Source organism: Solanum dulcamara, chromosome 10 (genome assembly GCF_947179165.1).
Source record: "Solanum dulcamara chromosome 10, daSolDulc1.2, whole genome shotgun sequence".
In the NCBI taxonomy this organism is placed as follows: Eukaryota; Viridiplantae; Streptophyta; class Magnoliopsida; order Solanales; family Solanaceae; genus Solanum; species Solanum dulcamara.
Window position 1 is genome coordinate 35511903 of NC_077246.1, and position 25278 is coordinate 35537180.

Here is a 25278-nt window from a genome sequence, read left to right on the forward strand (position 1 = left end):
TTGTACTTTGCGCAACACAAATTTATACTTCTTCAAACATATTTTAGAAAAATACTCAAAACTTTGTTTTAAAATTTTGGATTGATGAATGGTTTGATGAGTTGGAAACTACACTAAATGACATTTGATTAGATAGGCAATTTACCACCTAACACTTTACATCTGAAGAGATATACTTGTTTAAAATTAGACCTTATGTGAGCTCATTTGGAATAATTGTCTGTAGCATAACTTTCAACCGGACTTTGTGCCAGAATTATTTATGTTGTTTATTTTAAAAATACACGAATCTAACTAATACAACTTAAGAAAAATAAAGACATAACGGACTGTATGTCCGAATACGACCCATATGAGGCTTCCACATCCTAATTCAGTAGCTATGTTTTTCATTGATTAAAGGTTGTAACATATGTACGACATGCAGACCATATGTAAAACATGCAATTCGTATGTTGATTTCACATCTTTACAACTGAAGCTTCAACTCCCATCTCCACATGTGGCCCACATTCCTGTCGTATCTCAACCCAAAATTTTCAAATTTGGCAACACCAATCTTTTAGTAACATCAATACACACTTGAATTTTTGCTTTTACACTCAGGCACATCCAAATTCCCGCGTAAGTGAGTTCAATTCTAGTCCGAAGGTACTGGATGTTACAGGTAGCTGATATTGTATACAACATCTGAAATTGAAAGAAATTATAAGATTTTTTCTGAGCAAACATCATCCAAAGAGGCCTTTCTACATGCTATGAAAACAGGACTCTGCATTAAATATAGGAATATTGGCATAGCAATGCCATTCAATTCACTAATTTAGATCCATCACAAATAAATATATAAAAAATTGAGGATTCATACAACCTAACAAACTGCATCACTTCATAAAAATGTTGTAACAAATAGCACATAAGAAAAATAATAAGCATCATCATCTTCATCAATTTCTCTTATAATTCCCTTGATTTGCTCTCTTCAGAATTATCTATAGCCTCCTTAACATCCACCATTTCCTTTAAGATATCTCTTTCAATCTTAAGAGCATCCAATGACGTACTAAAAATGTTGATTTTAACCATAGCCAAATCCAATTGAGACTTTAGATTTTTACTACCACCAATGCTCAATCCGAGAATAATTCATTGTTCCACTGGCAATAACTACAAGAAGTATTCTATCCAACACAATCAACAGAACTCCGGACAATCAAACACTAAAAATCAAAGAGAAAAATTGAAATTTAAAATAAAAATCAAACAAAAACGCCCATTCAATAATAGCACTTACTTCATGTTTATGACACTTGCAAAATCTCCTTCTGGGGTTGAAAGGAATTTTGAAGTAAAGAGGTTGGCACTTTTACAGCAATGACACTTCATCTTTGATGAATAACTATTTTCTGACATTATATACCTCTTTTGGATCAAAAGTAACCTTATTATGAAACTTAAAAGAAATTAGACGAGAGTAACCCTATGATTTAAAGACCCTAACTGGAAGAGAACCCAGAGTTTTAGAGAGAATTTGGATATTAGTATAATGGGGGATTTTAACTGGGGGGAGTTTGAGTGAGATCATGGGTGGATTTTGATTGAAATAGGTAAGCAAAATAAGTTATGTGTATTTTTGTTCTACAACTTCGTCCAAACAGACGTCATTTAAAGTATAACAGTAGGAGATCTATCAGGCGGATAGTAAAAAAGGAGAGTTTATTTAAAGTATTTCCAATAGTATATTTGACCCTTTGTAATGAAAATTGTATGTCCTTGATGGAGCTAAGTGTTTTTCAGGATCGTAACATAAACACTCTTCTTTCATTTTAATTTTTGTCCCATTAAGCAGAAGGAGACCATATTGTTTGACCAGTTACATCAGCTCCTTTGCATTACATTACTAAGACGACAAATGACTGTGTAATTACAATACTACCAAGTAAAGCAACATTGTAACAAGCCAAATGAGACATGGAGATTTCTTGTTTCTTCTTCTCCAATTCACCGTCAACTCTAATCATCAAGGAATCAATGAGAAATCATTAAATGCGGTTCAATATGTAAAACAACTATTTGCAACTTCTCTTACTTCCTACTCCTAAATGAAATTGAAGCTAATACACACCATGACACCATCCAGCTCTAAGGATTGGCGTCTTGCAACTGGGAAGTTCAGAAACATGAACCTCAATGTTGGTCAGAGGAACAAACGGAAAAAAACTAGTCCTCGCAATTCATTGTTCTTGTCATGCCACTGTCATGCCACTTCAAAAATCCTTCCTCGAGAGCCTGTCGCATCCATGGGTGCCGGCAACATTGAATTGCTTCTGGAACTGTCAGCCAACTTCTTCTTCTAAGGCTCTGTTCAGGCCAGAACTCAAGTTCTTCATTCACCAACAAAGCAAACATGGCAGCTCTACACAAACCTTCTGGACTGAACTCGTCCTGAAGTGTCTTGCTTTTAAAGAGGTAGTGTCCCAGAAAGTGCTTCAAAATACAATTGCATAAAATCTTATAAATACAAAAAAAAAATGAAATAAAACAAATAAAAGCATTTGCATGAAAAAGAAAAGAGGAGAAAGAATTTGGTGAAATTGGTGGGTAAACAAAAAAGAAGGCTCCTTATTAGGATAGGAGTTATGAACTCGGTCTAAAGGAAAGTTTCCTAATTCTTGGTACTCCTATTATATGTACAAACAAAGATGCATAATATTCATAATATGAAGAGATAAATATCAAAAACACATTAAAACTATCATATTTTTTTAGAGGTTCATACCTAAACTATTGGAGTGAGTTTTATACACAAAGTAATACTTAAGAGTTTGAAAAACACACATCAGTGGTGTGTGCATTACACTCTCTCTTTTATTTGAAAAAATCTTGCTACATAGCATTGCACATGAATAAATTATTTTACCTTTGACAAAATAAAATAAACTTTTAATATTAGTTAAAAGTTAAAGATCAAAATATTACTAATCAAAAAATTATTTTTTAAAAAATAAAGTTTAAAATATTTTTTTCACCCAACTCTACCACCTCCCTCCTACCCCATCCACCACCACCACACCCGACAATCCCCCTCCTTTTTATTTTTTTTAATTTTTTTATAAAATATTTTTGAAAAATTCTGACTTCACCTTCTCCCCACTTTCTAAAAAAAATTGATCTTAATTTTATTTATAAAAAAAATAAAATTCTACCCACCCCATTTAACCCTCCACTCCTAATTTATTTTTATTTTTTTTATACATTTTTCTCATTTTGTGTTAGATATGTACATATAATTTTAGAAAAAAAAATTCTACTTGCATACCAAATACCATATATATATATATATATATATATATTGGGTGAGTGGGATGAAATTATTTCTTTTAAAAAAATTAAAACAATATCTAAATTATTATATGAAAGAGGAGGGGGATGAAGTAAGAATTTCTTTTAAAAATTTTACAAAAAAAAAAATTAAAAAATAAAGTAAAAATTGGGGGGGGGGGGGGGAGGTATAAGTGAGAGGGAAGTGGAGTGGGGTAAGAAATATTTTATATTTTATTTTATAATATTTTTTTTTGAATAGTAATATTTTAATATTTAACTAATACTAATACTAATAATTTTTTAAATTTTTGTCAAAGTGGAATGTTTTGTCCATGTGGAGTATGATGTGACAATTTTTTTTAAAATAAAAAAGAGTGTAGTACACACACCATGATGAGAGAGTAATAAAACAAGAAAGGTGTGTTTTTCAAACTAATAAATGATAGTTTAGGTATGAAACTCACACTCTCAATAGTTTAGGTATGAAACTCAAAAAAGAGGATAATTCATTGACACTTATCTTTAATCTTAATGAATGTCTTTCTTTCTAAAAACCGATGATGCAGCCCACCTTTTGCACATCTTGACTAATTCTACTTGCTACCTCTCACCAGTGTAGGTACCGGATGAACCTAGAATTAACTTTTATGTTTCCACCAATCCCAGGTTTGCGACTTCAAACTTTCTTCTATATTCAAGTCATGAAGGGAAAAGAAGAAGAAGAAAATGAAAAAGAGAGAACATTGCTCCACCTAACATCATATTTCACATGAGAAAGGAAATGGGATATTTTATTATCACAGCAGGCTCAGCCTCACTTCATGTTATAAAAGATCTCTCATAAAAAATTAACCCAAAATTTTCAACTATCAAAGGAAATAGTAATGAACTTAAAAGCAAAACTTAGGGTAAATTAAGACACTTAACTGCAGTAACTAAGAGAATCGCAATGATAGTGTAACAGGACTAATCATTTAATGGAATAGCCTTCAAATCTAGTAATTTGGAAAGAATTTCGTTTTAACATGCAACTAATATATGGCATTATATTGATGCCGTCCATCTAGTTCTACTCTTTTGTTACAGGTTATTTCATGTAGTTACTTTGGCAGAGAGAAACAATAGAAGTTTACTGTCTTATCAAGAAAACTTATAGACATTTATTAGAAGCTAGAAAGCATTTAAATTTTTTAGATAGAAGAGGTAAAGAATGACTGGTGAACACAGCAATTAGTGTGGAGGCTAAAGTAGAGGATTTGTAATTCAAACTGAAATAGCAAGATAAAATTGAATCAGAGGACTTATTTTATTGAACTTCAAGCTGATTTAATAAATACAGTTGCATTACAACTGAAATTGAAAATGGACTGCTAAAAGACTGCTAACATGCCTAGAAAATAAGAACTATAACTAGTTATTAGGATAAGGGAAAAAAAGGTCTGATATACCCCTTAACTTTATCATTTATAGCTGATATACCCCTCGTTATGAAAGTGACATATATATAATCCTACTGTTACACAAATAGCTCACATATATCATTTTCTTCTAACGGAAGTGAAAAAATTAATTTTTAAAAGTTTTTTATTAAAAAAAAATATACATATAAGGGTATATTTGATCCTTCTCACACATAATTTATTTTTGACTTTTTTGATTCAACGGCTAATTTAAATTTATTATTTTTATAGTCAAATTTATTTTTCTCACAACTTTTATTGTAAAATCTATTATACATGCCCCAAATTTGTTTTATAGAAACAAAAACTAAATTACAATATCCCAGCAAAAAAAATTAGTTTTAATTTTTTTGCTCTTTTTTTCATTCACGCTTTTTTTATTTCTCTTATATTTACACAGAGAATGAAAAAATAAAAATAAAATAAGAATTAGAAACTCAAATAATGATAATCAAAAAAGTCAAAAAAAAATTCATGCGTAAAAAAGATTATATATAACCCTAAACTTTGCTAAAAAAATTCAAACGTATGGGTATATATATATTTTATATTATTTTATTACTTTCTCAAAAAAAAAATATTCCCCATGCATGAATTTAAAAAAAATATATATCAAAAAAATAATTTTTTTCACTTAAAATGAAAACGATATATGTGAGCTATTTTTGTAACGGTGAGGAGTATATATGAGCAACTTTTGTAACGGTAGGGGTATATGTGAATCATTTGTGCAACGATAGGGGTATATATAAGTCACTTTCATAACGAAGGTATATCAGCTGTAAATGACAAAGTTGAGGGGTATATCAGGTCCTTTTCCCTTAGGATAAAGGAAAATGTATCCTGTATAATATTGATACCAAAGAAGAAAGGCACAGTAAATATAAAGGACCTTTATTTTTATTTTTTGACAAGTTAAAAATTAAGGACTTTAGACCTACAAGTCTTTTGAGGAGCATCTCCAGATTTTTGCATTTTTTCTCTCTCAGACTACAGAAGGCATTGGAAGATACGATCTCAATGTCCCAAAATGCTTTTATGGCAAGTAGACAAAAATTGGATGCAACATTGTTTACAATTGAGGCAGTTCACTCCAGGATATAAGGGTGGAGACCCAAAATCTACATGCCTGTTAACGCTGGAAAATTAATATGACCATATAATTCAGTTCCATGTAGAAAGGATGTGGTTTGAGAAAATTAAAGAGATAATAAATCTATTGGTGTTAACAGATGAAAAACATACGACAAAAAGAACAAAAGGAGAGTTATTTTATTAAGCTGAAAGAAGAGATGTTTAAATAAAGGAATCCTAACAGATCTGCAGTAAATAATGCAGTAATTCAAAACAGAAACCTTCCTAATAACTAGGAATTAAGTCTACCAACAACTACATGCCTAAAGACTAGAAAACTTTAAACTGAAAACTAAAACAGAAAATATCTATCTTCTGGAAAGAAAAAACACATCAGCAGCCATGTCATCATGCCAACTCAACATTAATTAACAGCTCATGAGGCAAATTTCAACACTCCTCCTTCCAAGTTCCTTTCCCAAGTACTCAAATTTGCTTGCCGGAAGAAATTTTGTAAAAATATCAGCCAGCTGCTCTTTTGTTCTGCAATATACCATATTCACTAGACCATCCTTTTGAAATGCTTGGTCTTTCTATGAAATAGTGGGTTGTGAGAAATGGCAATGGCAGCTTGGTTGTCCACAAATATCTGAGTGCTTTCCTTCATCTCCAAGCCAAGATCACAAAAGATTTTCTTTAACCACCGCAGTTGTAGCAGCAATGAATTCTGCCTTTGAAGTTGATTGAGCAACAATCTCTTGTTTTTTCAAACACCAAGAAAAGCATCCAGCGCCAAAAATAAAACAGTACCCTAAAGTACTTTTCATATCTTCAGCAAAACCTCCCGAATCACTGTCAGAAAATCCTTGAAATTTGAAATTCTGGCTCTTGCTAAATTTGAATCCGTACTCCATTGTGCCTTTAACATATATGGGTACTCTTTTTGTAGCTTTCATATGCAATTCACTAGGAGAATTCAAAAATCGGGATAGTACACTTACAACATACAATATATCTAGCCTTCTTGTGGTAAGATACATCAAATATCCTATCAAGCTTCAGTACCTTCCTTCATGTACTCGTTCAGCACCATCATCCTTCATTAGCTTTTCCTTTTGATTCATAGGCGTGCTCATACTTTTGCAATTGTCCATTCTAAATTTCCTCAGTATTTCTTTTGCATACTTCTTCTGAAAAATGAATATTTGATCTTGGATTTGTTTAATCTCCATTCCAAGAAAGAAATCCATCTCTCCCAGATCCGTCATTTCAATGACTTTCACCATCTCCTTTTTTTAACTCTTCTATGAGCATAACATTACTTCCTGTTACTAAAAGATCATGAACATATAGAGAAATTATAATAAAGTCAGAGTTAACATGCTTTATGTAAAGGGTTGATTCACTTGGGCTTTTTTGAAATCCTAAGTCAGAAAGATGATCATCGATTATACTGCACCAAGCCCTTGGAGCTTGCTTTAATCCATAGAGGGCCTTTTTCAGCAAGTAGACCGTCTTCCTGTCCTTCCACAACAAACCCTTCAGGCTGCTCAACATAGATTTCTTCTTGCAAGAAACCATTCAAAAAAGCTGATTTAACATTCAATTGGTAGATTTTCCGTCCGTTTTGTGCTGCAACTGCCAGAAGAAGCCTAATTGTGTCAAGTCTTGTGACTAATGCAAATGTTTTAGAAAAATCTACACTGATAATCTGACCATAACCATTCACCACAAGCCTGGCTTTATGTTTGCTCACTGAACCATCTGTGTTTAGCTTAATTCTGTAAATCCATTTAACACCAATAATCTTTTTGTCTTGAGGTCTTTCAACCAGCTCCCATGTGTCATTTTTCTTGATCATGGTTAGCTCCTCCTGCATTGCAACTATCCATTTCTTGTCTCTTTCAGCTTTTGCATATTCAGCAGGTTCAAATACGACTACATTGCATCTTTGATAGATATATGAAAGTGATCTGGTTCCTCGAACAGGAAGATGATCAACTTGTTCATCAAAAATGTGCAACTCATAAGCTTCCCTTATTTTTCTCCATCTCAATCCCATCACTTTTGTTCAGCAAATTCCACATCTCTGCTTACCAAAAATTTTCTAGTCTGTTGTTCTGTAAGAGCTTTTCAGGGAAAACTATAGAGAATGAAAATTTCAAGTTCTGCCTTCTTGTCAAGTTTATCCCTTTTCGGCTGAGGTATGTGAGAAAAACATAAATAACCAAAAATCTTGAGGCTCTTCAGTAAAGGTTTGTTTCCATTCCGAGCTTCAAAAGATGTTTGACCATTCACTGCCTTTGTAGACAGCCTATTCAACAAAAAAACAGCAGTATTGGCTGCCTCTACCCAAAACTTTTTGGGAAGCTCTTTCTCGTGCAACATAGACCTTGACATTTCAATGATAGTCCTATTCTTCCTTTCACTTTCGCCGTTTTGTTGTGGAGTAGATGGAGTAGTAAGTTGATGCTTTATTCCAGTAACTTCACAATAGTTTTTGAACTGATCTGAAGTGTACTCAGTCCCATTGTCTTATTTGAGCACTTGTATTTTGCATCCGCTTTGATTTTCTACCAAGGCTTTAAATTTCCAAAATACTTCAGCAACCTTCTATTTGAATCTTAAGAAGTATATCCAACACATCCTTGTTAGATCATCAATAAAAATTATGCAATACTTGCTTCCTTTCAATGATGGAGTTCTTTGGGGACCTCCAAGATCTGTATGAATTAGCTACAATTTTTGAGTTGCTCTCCAAGTTGATTTTGTGAATGGCAATCTTGTTTGCTTACCAAATTGACATACCTTGCAACTTGGGAGATCCTCTTCAAGTGGAGGTAAACCTTTTGCTAGCCCTTTTTGCTGCATGTAAAAAGAGCCCTGTGGTGGAAGTAACCCAACCATGTGTGTCAAATCTCTGCAACAGTAGACTGACTTGGAAAAGCTATTTGTTCTTCCTCCATTGGAGTCAAAGAAAAGCTTTTACCCTGCATTTTACTTCTAAATAGCTTCTGACCACTTGGATCAATGATCAGACACGCCTTATCTTCCAAAAAATAATTTGAATCCATTTTCGAGCAGTTGTCCAACACTTAATAAATTCTGATCAAGTTCAGGAACAAACAAAACGTCAGAAACAAGTTTTGTACCTGTATAACTCTCAATAATTACAGTCTCCTTTCCTTTTGCTGGGAGGTATTCTCCATTTCCAATCCTGACTCTTGATGTTGTTGTTCTGTCAAGCTTTTTGAAAAGCTTTTCATCACTAGTCATGTGGTTTGGACAACCACTATCAATAAGCCAATTGACACTTGAAATACTAGATGCAAAACATGATGCAACAAAAAGTGTTCTTCCTCTTGTTGATTTGCAACTTGAGTTTCTCCTTCTTGTTGCTGTCCTTTCTACTTGCAGATGATCTCAGCATGCCCAAGTTTTTGACATTTCCGGCATCTCATACCCGGCTTTCTCCACCATTTGAAGTGAGGATGATTCTTCCTTCCACAATAATAACACGAAGGGAATTTGTTTCCTCTGTTGCTGCCTGAGTTGTGGCTACTTCCATTACCAGCTGAAACTTGATTATTTTCGGCATAATTTTTCATCCCTTTTGTTTTCTTGTATTTGCTTCCAACATAGTTTTGCAACTTGGCCAGTAGTGCACCTTCTACTGACCCTTCCTGTCTCATTAACCTTCTTTCCTCTTGTATCTGCAATGCATTAAGTAGTTCTGCGAAAGTGATCTTTGACAGATCCTTAGTATTTTCTAAGGAAGCAATGGTTGGTTATGTAACAAGAATTTTCTCAACTCTGCTATCTGGAAGCTTATTGCCCAACATTCTTACCTTGTTCACTATGCTAAGAAGCCTATCTGAGTATTCTCTGACAGTTTCAGAATTCTTCATTCTTTGTATTTCAAATTCTCTGATGAGATTGATAACTTTCATAATACCTTTGATTCGCTCATCTCCTTGGTATTCTTCTTTGAGAAAATCCCAAATTTCTTTTGTCGATTCCAGAGTCATGATTCTGGAAAAAATTGTCGGTGAAAGTGCAGCATATAAGCAAGATTTCGCCTTGAATTTTTTGGTCTTCCTTTCCTTGTGAAGCTTGATCTGAGCCATTGTTGGATCGCCAAGTAAAGGAGGAACTTCGTAATCCTCCTCTACTGCTACTCAGAGATCACATGCCTCCATGTGAGTTTGCATCTTGATAGCCCATATCTGGTAGTTCTCTCCATCAAACACTAGTGGAGAAATAGCATAAGAACCAGAAAAAATTTCTGTTTCCCATATGTTCTGATGGCTTTTCAGGGAAGCAGGTAGGGAACTTTGTTGATGGTTCACTCAGACTACACTCACAAGTCACTAACAACTCCCTTAAGAAGAAGGGCTCTGATACCAATATGTTGGTGTTAACAGATGAAAAACATACAACAAAAAGGAGAAAAGGAGAAAAGGAGATTTATTTTATTAAGCTGGAAGAAGAGATGTTTAAATAAAAGAAATCCTAATAGATTTGCTGCAGTAAATAATGCAGTAATTCAAAACAGAAACTTCCTAATAACTAGGAACTAAGTCTACCAACAGCTACATGCCCAAAGACAAGGAAACTATCAACTGAAAACTAAAAGAGAAAATATCTATCTCCTGGAAAGAAAAAACACATCAGCACCCATGTCATCATGCCAACTCAACATCAATTAACAGCGCATGAGGCAGATTTCAACAAAATCCAATAGGAAAGTAATCATTGACAAATATAAAGTTCAAAGGAGAGAATGAAGGACAGACAACATAAAGCAACCATGTTGAGTAGCATTAATGAGGAGCATAATGAAGAGGTGAGAGGATTTCAACAAAAATGTGAAAGTTCAATATAAGAAATAGAAACAAAATTAGCTTCTGAAACTGAAAGCACAGTTGGTATGGGGATACTCCCTTATGTATATCATTCCCATCCATCTTTAACAACTTTAACTAGAAGATAGTTGTAGTTTCCCAGGTTTACAAAGTCAGGGAGAGGTGATCTTTCTTATAGGACTAGAGTTCAGGTGACACTTGCAAAATTGGATGATGAAAGAACTAGCTGAAGAGATGGATAACCTGTACAAGAAAAAGATGCACATATAGAGCCTCCTGAAAAAGGAAAGGTCAGAACTAAGGGATTTTCACAATCAAGTCCTTCAACATAGGCTATTGCTGAGGGGGGAAAGGAACTTCCTCGCGAGTCAGTTTGGATACCTAGAGACCTAGGGAAGTGTCTTTCTTTGTAAGCAGCATAGGAAGTCATTCTAATAGCTGAGAATAACGAAGAGAAAGCCAACTTTCATTAGCTGGTGGTTTACGTGAAGAAAACAAGGGAGTATGTTTGTGACTCAACCATATACTTTTTAATCGCCCAATTGCATACAAGCTGTGGTGATATGGAATGCCCTAGGGATTGAATCGATGATGTTGCACATTTAGCGCTCATTCCGACACTATAGATGTAAAGGAATAGGAAAGCATCTGAAAGAACTGAAAACTCTTTTATAGATACTAGTCTCTCTGTATGCGTGTTGCGCGTGTATCCCATATCAATATAATACATATAATTTTAATTATTTACATAAATATTATTAGCAATATGTTTGGGTTAAAAAAATAAAATTAAAAAGTATAAGATCTTCAAAATAATGAATGTCAATCATATTTAATTTAAATATAGAAAATATGTTCCACAAAAGTAGAGCACTTTATTGATTTGTACGCACACGGCTTGTAGTAGTATTTCACCCAATCTATATATGATCTTTATACTTTTTTAATAAATTTAAGAATGCTTGTTTAAATGTCACAACCTTCACAATTCTAAGAAAAAGAAATTATATTTTCAACATGAGGAATATTACAATTACAGTATGGAATGATAAATCTAAACTTTCCCGGTTGTAGCTACAACAAAACAACAACAACAATCCAGAACTATGCTATAAGATGTTATATATCTGACCCAGAGGATAATAATCTAATTATACAGTAACTAAAGAAACTGGGAAAACATGTAAAAAGTGAACACTTGGAGTTATTTTTCAAGTATTGGAAATTGAATAATAATTTATAATATTTTATTTTTTTTGATAAAGAGGTATTTCATTCACAAAAGGGCATCAAGAAGTTGCATAGTTACAACTTACAATGAAAGAAAACTTGACAAAAGAAACTGAGATATAGAAAAAGGAAGTTCCGTTACAGTTGGTCAATCTAAGACAGGGGAACCAATAAACTCCACAATTTATTCGGTGCTAGATACATTAGCCAATTTAGTCCAGCAAAGAAGTAAGACTAGGCATCTGATTCTGAGAGAGTGATTTGGAGCTGAGGTTGCATCAAAACACCTCCCATTCCTCTCATTCCAAATACTCCAAAAGATAGCAGCAGGGATCATTAGCCAGATCCTTTTGATGGTTTCATCAACTCTCCACATGCTCCAGTTCGTATGTGCCTCTTTTATGGTATGTGGCATGACTAATTTCAACCCAAAAATGCAAAAGAACATGTTCAAAAGATTAGTAGCCACCTTGCAGTGCAAAAACAGATGATTCACAGTTTCCAACTTGTCCAATCATAGGTAGCATCCGTTCACTAACTGGAGACCTTTCCTTTTGTGGTTGTCTTGTGCCAACCTAGCTTCATGGACAGCAATCCAGTTAAAGTAAATAATCTTAGAAGGCAACTTTGTCTTCCAAATCAATTTCCAGGGAAAATTGTCAACTACTTGGTTTTGTGTACCAATCTTCCTGTAGCATTCTATCACTGTGAAAGTGCCCTTCCTCCCCCAACACATAGTATCTGCCATGGTCACATCAATATTATATCTGTACACATTTGATAGCAATTCCATCAGTTGGTCCATCTCCCAATCTCGAACTGCCCTTCTGAATAGAATATCCCAATTGTTTCCATTCTATTATGAGCTATGGTGGAATTCCTATTCACAGCAATCTCATACGGAACTTCTCCATGGGGGTAGTACCATTGAGCCATTTGTCCTTCCAGAATCTAATGTGAGCTCCATTACCAGGTATATAATAGGTGCACCGGAAGAAATCACTCCCTAACATGGTAATGAATTTCCAAGGGCCCACTCCATAAGGAGCATTAGAGATTTTTGTGCTCCAGTGATCACTTTCACCATGCTTATCCTTAACCACCTCCTTCCATAGGCTTGGTTCACCCAACCTCTAATCTGCCAGACCTCCTTTGCATTTAGGCAGTGTGACTTTAACCCATTCAATCAAGTGATATTTGTGAGTGTTGTTCCTCTCCTAGAGAAGTCCCTCCTGATTTTTTCTAGTTGCTTAAGTACCTTACTAGGAATAGGAAGCAAAGACATGTAATAAGTTGGCAGGCTATCAAGAACGATATTGATAAGAGTCAGTCTTCCACCCATAGATAGATACTGCAATTGCCAGAAAGCTAGTCTCTTTTCAAATTTCTCAATAATACCATTCCACACCTCACCATTCTTGTACTCCACACCCAAAGGTAGGCCTAGGTAAGAGGTAGGAAGAACCCCAATGCTGCAATCTAAAATACTTGCAAGTTCCTCTATGTTTGGTACATTATTGACAGGGTAAATAATACTTTTTAGCACATTGGCATGTAGTCCTGATAAAGCTTCAAACAGAGAGAGTGTTAGGATTAGGTACCTAACTTGTGACTCTACTGCCTCACAAAATATCAGTAAGTTATCAGCATACAATAGATGTGAAATGGTGACTGAGTTCTCAGCAACTGGCCCTACTTTGAACCCCTGAATCCACTGTAAATCACTGGCCTTCTCCATCATCTTGCTTAAACCCTCCATTGCTAATATGAACAAGAAAGGGGATAGAGGGTCCCCTTGCCTGATTCCCTCTCTGCGGAGAGAAGAATCCAACTGGTTCCCTGTTCACCAACACTAAGTATTAAACAGTTTTAATTCTGAATCTTATCATCTGATCCATTTTTCACCAACCCCATTTTCCTCAAATTAGAGAATAGATAAGACCAATTTAGCTTGTCAAAAACTTTTTCTATATATTTAATCCTCCAATCTAGAGCTTCATTAGCTATGAGTGCTGCATCAGTGATCTGTCTTTGCTTAATGAAAGCATTCTGAAAGTTGGAGACTAGCTTGCCAACAACTTTCTTCAATCTTTCTGCTAGTAGCTTGGCCACAATCTTATATACACTTCCAATAAGACTGATTGGCCAGTAGTCTCTAAGTTCAATTGAACCTTTCTTTTTTGGAATCAACGCAATGAAAGTGGCATTGCATGAGCTAACCATTTGACATTCCTGATGGAAATGATTGAGAGTCCCCATTACCTATGCCTTAATGAAATCCCAGGATCTCTGCGAAAATGCCATGGTGAACCCATCAGGACCAGGAGCCTTGTCTGTTGCACAAGACAATTATACAGCTTGGACTTCCTCTTCCTCAAAGGCTCTCTCAAGTGATAGCTTGTTTGTCTTCCTCTGATAATCTAGATAATCCTTCAAAGTTAGATGTGGGCCTCCACTCCTCATCCTCACAGTAAAGATTCTGATAGAGGAGTAAATCTCTTCTTTTATCTCGACTTTGTCCTCTATGTACCCACCATCCTCTCTAAGCTAATCAATGTGGTTGAATCTTCTATGGGAATTGGCTATAGATTGAAAGTATTTTGTGTTCCTATCCCCATGTTTCAACCATTTGCATATGGATTTTTGTTTCCAGGAAATTTCTTCAAAATATCTTCAGCTATAGCAAATGCCTCCCATTCAACTTTCAGATTCAATAATCTTTGTTTCTCATCCAGAGTAAGGACTCTCCTTTCACTGGAGTGATCTAGAACTGCCAGTTCCTCTAGTACTTTGGTTCTTGTATCCAGCTTGCCAAAAACTTCTTTATTCCACTTGAATATTTATTAGCAGTGAAAAAATAACTACCACATCTAACACCTTTCTAAGAATAGATGCATCCCTTAAAATGTATGACACCTTTTACTTATTATAGCTTTTTGTTTTTATGTATTTATTATTAATTATTAGTAGTAGTAAAAATAGGTTAATTAGAAGGGCATTTTAGTAGTTCTTTTACTTGTATACTTTTGTGACACTTCAAATCCAACTACTTTAGATGACTGGATGTCGTAGAAAATCACAGTTTGTATAGAATTATCTACTTTCTTTTATACACCTGATATGTGGTGCAGGTTCCCATAATATCAACAAAAAAAATTACATTTTATGTAGAAATATAGGAACCAGGCTCTCTACCTCCAAGATAGGAGTAAGGTCTGCATACACTCTACTCTCCCCAGAAGTGGGATCACACTACGTACGTTGTAAAAAGAAGACATGAAGGCCATTTTGATAAATGAATTTAAAAGAACTAAATTCCAGAAAAGGGTCCAAAACATGCTCGAGTGGTACAAAATGAAACAAACACCAAGTAATCACATAAGCCACAGAAACATACATCAAGTTCCAGTAGGAAAGTTTAACTTGTGTATCAAATATAAAAGTAAAACAAAGCAGATACTTCAAGAGACTTACCACTATATCCCCTCGAACTCCAGCTTCCTCTATGGCTTCACGGATAGCTGCCTCCTGGACTGTCTCATCATTTTCCCAACCACCCTATTTATACAAATGTGCCAGAGATATCAATAAGCAGCACCCATTAGGTACTCATCCTTGTGATCAAATGAACCAAAAGAGTTAAGTCAAACTTATTCAGCAATATCACCTGGCATCAGAAAGCCCAAAAGTAGACACCAGGAAGAACGGTTAAAATAATAGTAGTAGTATGACAACCAACATGTCATGTGTGACACATGCTTAAAAACAATAATTAAGAAAAACAAAAGTATGCACTCAATGTTGATCTTTGATCGACTGAAGTACTAATATGCTAAGTAGCATGAACTCTTCACTTCCACTGCCGCACCGGTGTCGACATGACATGGGTGTGGGTGTGAGATCCATACCCGATCTAATCAACCAATTTTTGGGTACTTTGGCCAAAATCAACGGAGAAATTCTAGACAGATTCAATGATTTCTATAATCAAAACATAATCAAAGGTGAAATTAAAGAAGATAGAATAGCTGGTATATAGAAATTTCTATGTCACTCCTTTTCCTTTAGTCTCCTGAGATTCTCCTCTTGATTAATATTTTCTCCTCAAGTTTCCACATAATATCTCCTAATTTATGTTTTATAACTATATTTTAAGATATTTGAATTGTTTTTAGTCGAATCCCCGCACTCATATCCATAACTAGATCTGTATCCTCGAATCTTAAAGCTTATGGGGGTGTTCGGATTGGCTTTTTTTAAGTAGCCTATAAGCTAAAAGTTATAAGTTGGGAACACCCAACTTTTGGTTTTTGGCTTTTTGTTTTGTACTTTTTCAGCCTTAAAAAACACTTTTTGTGTTTCCCAAACATGACCAAAAATAAAAAAATAGCTTAGAAGCCAAAAGTCACTTAAAATAAGTCAATCCAAACACCCGCTGTATCATGAAGGATCCAAAAGCTAGAATATGTACTAGTATCACACATCGGCACCCGAGTCTGAGCAACTTAGCTAATCTGTCATAAAATTTCATATGGAGACATATGAAACATAAGGGAAATACAACTTTTAGTGAGAGATGCTCTCCCCTCTCTCTACTTTTTCTAGTTGCCAGAATTCGATTTCCTCTTCTCTCTTCTAGACAATAGCTTGTTTTTTTCCTCTCTTCAGTTTTCTCTCTCATAGTTTTCTGGTGATCACTTATTTGGTGGGTTCATTATCTAAATTTTGTATTTTTCTCTCCTCAATTTTAATGGATAATAGATCTTTGCTTGTGATTGCTTATAAATCTTTCGAGGTCATTGAAAATGTTACAAAGAAAAACTCTTGGTACACATAAGCGGTAAATGGAGGAAAATAAAAAACATCAAGTAGAAAGGAACAAGGTCTTACAACACGATCACTATATCTTTGATTTTTGTTTATCTCTCCTCGCTAGAGCCAAGTGGATGATACGTGGCCTGGTATACCTGATTATTTAGTCAACAAGACGTACGTAAATGGACATAGCTGAATGGATTGAAAGAAGACTAGGAATCGTTAGTCGAAATTTTATTAATGATTCCCTCCTTTGGATATGTCAAGTCTTGTGTATTTCTTTCAACAGACGGGCCAACAACTGTAGCAGTTGGGGAAGAAGGGGAAATAGAGTTGATGTCCAGATTTTCCAGCATTTCAACGTACATGGGAGGTACCTATGCATTGTCACGCCACTTGAAAAGGGAAGATCTATCATTGTGGTGGAATCCACTCTCAACAATAGATGTACTGATATTTCTTTGCCGGAAAAATAGATATTATGCAATAACAGTTAAATTTGTTAAAATGGGATTAAAGGAAATTGTATTATGGTCCATCATACCTCTTTATTTTTTCGGCTAAATTGATAATGCAAGAATGAAAGAGAGTAATAATTATACGAAGATCACGACGAAAACAGGAGTAAAGATAAGGACAAGTAAGAATAACAAGAAATAAGTAGATCTTGAATTCTTTCTATTCTCAGATCTTTTCAATGGTGTTAGCTTACAAGTGAATATGAGATACCTCTTTCTCCCATGCAAGGGTTAACTTAAGGGGAAAAAAACTAATGATGCAAGTATGAAAAGGCTACTCTGCTCTCTGAAAAAGGCTACTCTTTTTTGTTTTTATTTTGATCAAGTAAAAAATTGCATTGATACTAACAAGGCCAACTTGGTTGTATACGAGAGATATACCAAAAAAAGAGAAACCTACAAGTATGACTCTCTCCAAAAGACACTCAATCCTCAATACAAACAGGAACTACATGAGTGCACCAAAAGAAAATAAGGGATTGGAGACTACTCCTCAATTCAGCAAAGCTTAGCTCCACCCCTTCAAGAGCTCTACTATTTCTCCTTCCAAATGACCCACATTAAAGCAAGAGGAGTAACATTCCAAGCCTTGTGCCGCCTCCTTCTAACTCCACTCTTCTAATTAAACACCAACTCCTTCACTGATCTTGGTTTTGCCCAAGAAACGTCAAACCCTCTAAAGATATCCCACCATAACCTCATGGTTATCTTGCAATGTAGTAAAATATGATCCACGTCCTCACCTGCAGTCTTCACGGGAGCGTGAAGTAGAAAAAAATGACAAGGCCCTGCTTCGATTAGCTTCACTTTGGTGAAGCGCAATTTCTAAGGGAAGACCAAAATAAACCTTCCACCACAACAACATATATATATAAGCAAATTTCAATTTAGATACTTACAAGTAGATAGCACAAAATCCTCCATAGTACAAGTAAAACCAACAATAAAACATAAACTTTAGCAATTCTTCCTTCATGTGATCTGAGACAACTTTGACAAACGAAAACGTTTGGATTACCACCGATGAGATGATATTTGTGACGATAAATCCCCCTTTTTTAAATCTTGTTACAAAAAAGACATTAAATATAGGTCTTGTCATTATCGCTAATTTTCTGTGCATACATTCAAGCCAGGTTTTTCTTTTGATCTTGTGACGCCATTTACAATCTTTAAGAGCAAAAAAATTAAAATTCAGCTATTTTAATTATTTTTTAAAATCCACTAAAAATGGACTATTTGGATAGAACTAAAATTCAGCTACTTGAATAAAAATTAACACAAAGATAAAGAAGGAAAAAGAACCCTAGCACAACAAAGAAGATAAAACAACTAAATAGAACATACCTAAACAAAAAAACAGAGCAAACAAAAGAAGAAGAAAGAAAGAAGAAAAACAGAGGCCAAAGATCGCTGGAGAAGGAGGAAAAAAGAACCTCGCAGGCCTGAGCGTCGATGGGGAAGCAGAAGAAGAAATAAGAAGAAGCTTACCTGAAAGTCACCACTAGAGAAGACTGAAAACCCTAGGTCAGAAATTAAAATTAAAAGCCGTTGTCACTGACTTCTTTTTATTCAAAATTAAACCTTTTAAAAGGTTTAAAAAACAAAGTGACGCTTCACACTATGCACCGCTTCAGCCATTGAAATGCACGCTTCTCTTCAACTGCTTCGCTTCAGCACCTTGCACAGCTGCCCTGCCGCTTCAGGGCCGTTCACTGCATAACGCGATGAAGCAGTCACTTTCATGAACACTGCTCACCTGCCTCCTTACATAGGACACACCAACCTATGCAAACAACCTTTAACTTCCTAAGATTCTCTGATGTCAAAATCACCCTTCTTGTAGCCAACCACGACAAAAAGCACACCTTCGTTGGTACCTTGGGTATCCAGACTGAATCATACAGAAAACTATCCTCCTTCCTAGCCAGAAGATTCTTATAGAAGGACTTCAGAGAGAACACTTTGCATTTTCCCAACTCCCAACTCAAAGCATCGGGTCTGCTGACTGGCTCGCATTGGTTGTGAAGTAAAGAGAGTTATCTCTTAAACTCTGTAACCTCGCAATCTTGGAAATTCCTACTAAACCTCAAATTCCAAAAGGTCCCTTCCCCTTGTGTCCTCTAACTTGCTGAACAGGTAATTCCCTTTGGCAAGAGACCCTATACAAAGTCGAGAAATCATCCTTTAGCACCAAACCTCCACACCATTTATGACTCCAAAAACTAACTCTACTCACATCCCCAACCTTAAAAGCAATGTTGTCATTAAAGGCTTCTCACTCCTCACCTTCCACACACCACACCCAAAGGCATAGTAATCACATTTGTTCTCCATCCCGTTTCCATGACTCCATATTTATCTCACCTCTGTCCATAAAGTTTATCACTCCACCCAAATCTCCACAACCAATTACCCAAAAGGACTCTTAACAGTATTCAAGTGGTGTCATATGTCTGAAGTCTAGCGTTGGGCTCGAGGTTGATTGATGTCAGGCCGAAAATCATTACGAGCGTACACCGACTAGGCAAAGAACTAGGATCGAGAGGAGGAGATCTCGCGAAGGTGGTGTCGTCGATCTCACAATCATGGAATGATCCTTTCTATATTGAGATGTCAACGGCCCAAGATATGACGGCGACAATGACTCTGTGATGTTGATGTGTCAAGATGGGAGACTCTATGGCGGGCTCGATTTTGGCTGAGCCAATGCTTCCACATGTCAGATCCCAACGGATCCTTTGCCAAGCCCGAAATTTCACCATATACAGATAGTCCCCCACCTTACACCTATTTTCCAATACATGATGAAATATATTTAGGAAGTGGAAGAGTTATTAGTTTTGGAAGGAGAACAATCGAAAAGACTTATATCATTTTGAAAAATAAGTAATATGACTATCATTAATTGTCCTTGAAGTCCGTCGATGTCTCTTTGAGCCTACTGTCAAGGCACGTGACGCATGTTGGTTGGACATTACCCTAAGATTCATTGTGGCAATAATACTCTCTTCTTTATTTACACTAACATTTATCATTACATACTAAAGAAGCAAACTCAAAAGTGTTCTTTTTCAGCCATTTTTCTCTGCTTCTCAGCAAATTAATTTTGCTATGTCACATTCAACCACCTTTTCTAAATCTCTATCTAGTAGCTTGTTGATTCCTTCCCCTAATGACGATCATTCTGAGGGGACAAGCCAGACCCTGACTCACCAAAGAGGAAAGGCTCCCATCGACGAGACCTCTTATGAATTTGATGAGAAATCTTTGTTGCTAACATCATTCCTTGAACTCTTGTCTATTCAGTGACAATCAAGGCGACCGCTACGATAAGTTAGTGGAAACTTTTAGGGGCCTTTTGGTAGAGTGTATTATGAGAAATAGTCCTTGTATTATAGCTGATTTTATTTAGTACTATGTTTGGTAGGGATTTAGAGCCTATGTATAACTAATACGTGTATTGTATTAGTTATACACCCTATTTGGTATTATAGGACGTCTAACGAATACCTTCCATTTGGTGGTATTAGTAATACATGAGATTTAATACCATGAAATTAATATATGTAAAGACAAAAATACCCCTCAAATTCTTTTAATCATTTCATTTATTTTCTTGATTTTATGTTTTATATTTGTACTAGTAAATTTATTTAAATAAATTAGCTTACACATTTTATAATTTAGAGACAGTTGTTTGTTGTTAAATAAATCCAATACAAATCAATACAATATTTGAAATGTGAGTTGTTTAACACTTACTAATTGAAAAGGCAAATATATGACCACATGATGTTTGTGATCTTAATTGAATGCATTATTTGTTGATATATATGTGATTTTCTGATTATTTGTATTTTGAACAATTTATGAAATTGCATACATATTAAAACTACAACTTGCAATTTTTATGTGTAAATGTAGATGATTCATTCGATTTTACTATTGTTTACCGTCTTTTCGATTTTAAAAGTAGAAGTTCTATCTTTTTTAAATTAAAATTGACGTTTTGTGAGTGATCAATTTATTAAAATGACAATTATTTACCTACAAATAATTCAAGCGAGAAAATAGCAAACATGGCAACAGAATTGTTGTTCTCATAGCTAGTAAGAAGGCTACAAAAAAATAATATTGTCCGCCAGTTATCTACCTTGACCCAATTAATGAAATAGAAAATCCCATAACAATTCAAGGGTATAATTGGAAAGAAGCTTTTTGTAGAGTTTTAAACTAAACACAAGATTAGGTGGAAGCAATGAGCCAAACACTTGATATAAAATAATCCTTGCATTACCAATTCTTGCATTACTAATCCTTGCGTTACTAATCGTTGTACCAAATGATCCCTTAAGTCACTAATACAAGAAAGCGACCTCCCTTGTGTAAAGTTAAAGTCCGATTGCGGTTGGAGTGACGACATGGACATCATGGCCATTGATGGGGAGACCCAGATCACTCATCACATAGAAGGCTTTTCCTTGATCTATACATAGAAGGCTTTTCCTTGATCTATACATACCTGTTCACCATTGACTTTGGCCTCCCAGTACCAAAGGTTGTTGAGGAGTTTTGCTGGCGCTATCGGGTTTCCCTAGCTTAACTAGCTCTGCAAGCTTGGACATTATTGGCATATATTCGATATTTGGCTGAGCAGGCCAAATTGGAATTCAACATGGACCATCTGCTACATCTTTACTCCGCATGGTTGTTCAAAGGGGAGTCGTCCACTTGATCGCTCGGAGCTCTTGTGGCCTAATAACCAGTAAGGAGGACGAGCAAGACCGGGGATGGTGTGACCTGTTCATAATGATCCGCACTAACCAAGTACATCGGTTGGCCCTAAGCAATTCTCAAAAAAGTGGAGGCGCACCCGTAAGTATTCTGAGGAAAAAAAAATTCTCATATTTACTTCAACATTCCCCGGCTCAACTTTTCACCTTATTTTAACATGTTCCACAACAGACATGGTCGTTCGTGTCCCAAGACCTGAAATCTCTGATTGGGTGAAGGCCATTCTGCGAACTTCCAACAAAGATGCTAGGACGTGGTGAGCTATTTCTTTTGACCGGTGAAGAGGAAAGAACCATGGTAACTAGCTGCAAGACTTCGTTACTTCTTGCTCCCATTTTTGTTTTATTTTACTTTCTCATCCCCGGGCACCTGCTTCTATTACAAGGTCTGACCGAGGAAGAGGTCTGTTGTCAAGATCCCCCTTCGTCTAAAGTTTATTGCGGTTGGGGTTCCAATGGGTCGGACGACCACATCTTCTCACTCCATTTCTCATAGCTCTTCAGAAAAGAGGATAGCCCAAGATTCCACATGCCTGCGGCAAAAGGAACCATTTCTTGGGTCCTTCGTAGTCATCGGATAGCTGAGACCCGAAAGATGCAACACTCAAAGTGGTTATTGTGGAGGATGCGGAAGGAGATGCTGGCATGAGAAGAGGTGAAGACCTCTTTGAAATCGGTCCTCAAGAAGTTGCCAAGGGTTTAGCAAAGCCATAGGAAAAGGAGGTAGAATGAGTCTGATCGGCAGCTCTAAGGTACCCAAAGAGGCAGCATACACCCGGATTTTGGATTCTGAAGTTGAACCTTCAGACCCTACTCCACCTCGAGTCTGGATAGGTACTTTTGGAGGCCCTAATTTGTTAAGCAACCTCCCCATGACATCCCCGACTTTTGGGAGCCGAACGAGACCGTGCCTAGTGGCCTAAAAAATTCATTCTCTCAACTGATTGCAACTATCCACCAGGTAACGTGACATTTCCTCGGTTCCTCCTTCCTTATAGAAAATGGATTAATACTCCCATCTTTTGAGCGGAGTCATAAGGTTGTTACCATTGTTATGGAAAAAGCTCAGGAGCAATTGGCAACATTTATGACACTAGCCGACGATGCTGAAAATGCTCGGGTTGAGTTCTGTTAACTTTGATTGGTGACATCAAAACTTCGAGTAGATAACAACACACTACAGGCTTTGAGGACTTCCTTAGACCTGCGCGCTGAGGAGAAAATTAGTAAAATATCAATGCTTTAGTGTTGCCTCTTTAGGAAATGCTCATTTGATGACCTCAAAATGCGCTGAGCACTTCGCCTCGCTTAATGTGCGCTTTAGTGTTGCCTCTTTAGGAAATGCTCATTTGATGACGACACTAAAGCGCACATTAAGCGAGGCGAAGTGCTCAGCGCATTTTGAGGGCTTAAGCGCGCTTTAAGCATGCCTTTGATAACATTGGGCGATGGTGATTGGTATGCTACTTATTTCAGAGATATGCAGCGACAAAAAAAAAATCTGGCCAACAGTACCAATTAGAGGACAATATGGAAGATCATCAATTTGGTTACTAAGCGGGCTTGATTACTCATAGTGTAAGAGATTTTTTTCGTATAACTAACTCAGGACAAAGTAGAAGTCCTAAGTTAGTTAGACTTTATATTTCTGTCAAGTTCAAATTATTTTCATTATGTAAAGATTGTTTGATTTTTGTACTATTCAATAAAATAAGTCACTAGGTAGCGTACCTAGTGACATATTAATCTTGAAAACAAAAATAGCAATCTAAAAATATAGCTATGATGTTTAAGAATTTCATAACCAGCAAACTAAGTTTAGGAAACAAATTCAAATTTGGCCAAGAATGATAAAACAGATTCATGAAGTTTGGGTCTTTGACCAAGCTCAACAGCTCCCAATAATTTCAAGAAGCCATGGATAATATGAGTAGCCATGTTATCTGTCACGCAGCCCATTTTTCTATCTGTCTTAAATATGAGGGGGTCGAGTATTTTATCCATTTTTGTCTAATCCGTTTTCAACCCGCCAATATCTGATCCAATCGGCAAGTTTGCCGGGACTAGGTGGAATAATCAACATGTGCTTCAATCTTACCATTTCACACCGTAATAGTTCAAAAAGAAAGGATAAAAGATTTTTTTAAAAATAAATAAAATAAAACTAGATCCATTGCAAGATTAAACCACAAAGCATCAGTTAACTCTGGCCAAAAAAAGCACTTCAAATATTACCAATACAATAGGATAATGCTTAACACTCAAATGCTCTAACAATTTCTCACCTTTGGGAACAGAAGACCAGGCCCACTTGTCGAGTTTATCATCAATACTTCAACTATCTTCTCAGATGTCTCACCACTGTTTTCTTCCATATTTCTGAATCTAAATGGAATACACCTGCAAATAAAGAGATTATGAGAAAAATATTTTAAAATGAAAACCCAGAATGTATTAAAGAAGTAGCTGCACATAACTTTGTAATCAGTAGAAGATGTAGCAACAACAATAAAATGATGTAAGCTTAGATGCGAAAAGAATTAGGCCTTTACCTAATAAGTAACAGGTGAGGAATAAAAGAAATCAAAACCATCAAATTTGATTTAACCATTGATCTCAAAGCAAAACCTACAAGTTCCTTAATCATTGTGACCCATCTTTGCCGTCCACTTGATTTTTATGCTGTTCAATATTTTGGCTTTTCAACATTGCCCCAGTTCAACCATTCCTTTTTAAGATTATTTTCTCCAGCTCTATCCACTCCTTCACTCACTGTCCATAATGATTGTTCAACCAGAATCCTCTGTTAAAGCTCCAGGTCGCTCTTCGTAGGGCGGATAGATCCATATGATTCTTCTTCTTTTCAAGATTGTGTATCCAAAATGAAGCCCTTCTTTGTTGTTCATCAATGTTAAAGAATTGTTCACAAGGAATATTGAATGCGCCTCTATCAAAATAAAAATTCCTCATTTTAAAGGGGATGAGGTAACATAAAACACATGGAAAGAGGTCTTGCAAGACCTGCAACCTAGAAAAATTCAAAGATATATATGGGACATTGGAATCAATTGGAATCAAGTTTTAGTCATGTTAAAACGTTTATTCTAGTCCATTACTTTTTCGGAGTCTTGCAGTAAGAAAATATAGAGAACTTCTAATGTTTTTTCAATTTTATTTTTAACTTATCCTATAAAAG

General features: G+C 35.7%; 1 protein-coding gene across 1 annotated transcript in view; it reads right to left on the bottom strand.

Moving 5' to 3' along the window:
- Nucleotides 1-1950: 1950 nt before the first annotated feature.
- LOC129870885 (nudix hydrolase 16, mitochondrial-like) overlaps nt 1951-25278 on the bottom strand; it is a 29950-nt gene continuing 6622 nt past the window's right edge. The window contains exons 2-4 of the mRNA XM_055945765.1: nt 24368-24482; nt 15428-15511; nt 1951-2487 (exon numbers count right to left, since the gene is read on the bottom strand). Of these exons, the coding sequence (XP_055801740.1) occupies nt 2221-2487; nt 15428-15511; nt 24368-24482 (466 nt within the window). The 3' untranslated portion in view covers nt 1951-2220. The remainder of the gene's footprint in view (nt 2488-15427; nt 15512-24367; nt 24483-25278) is intronic.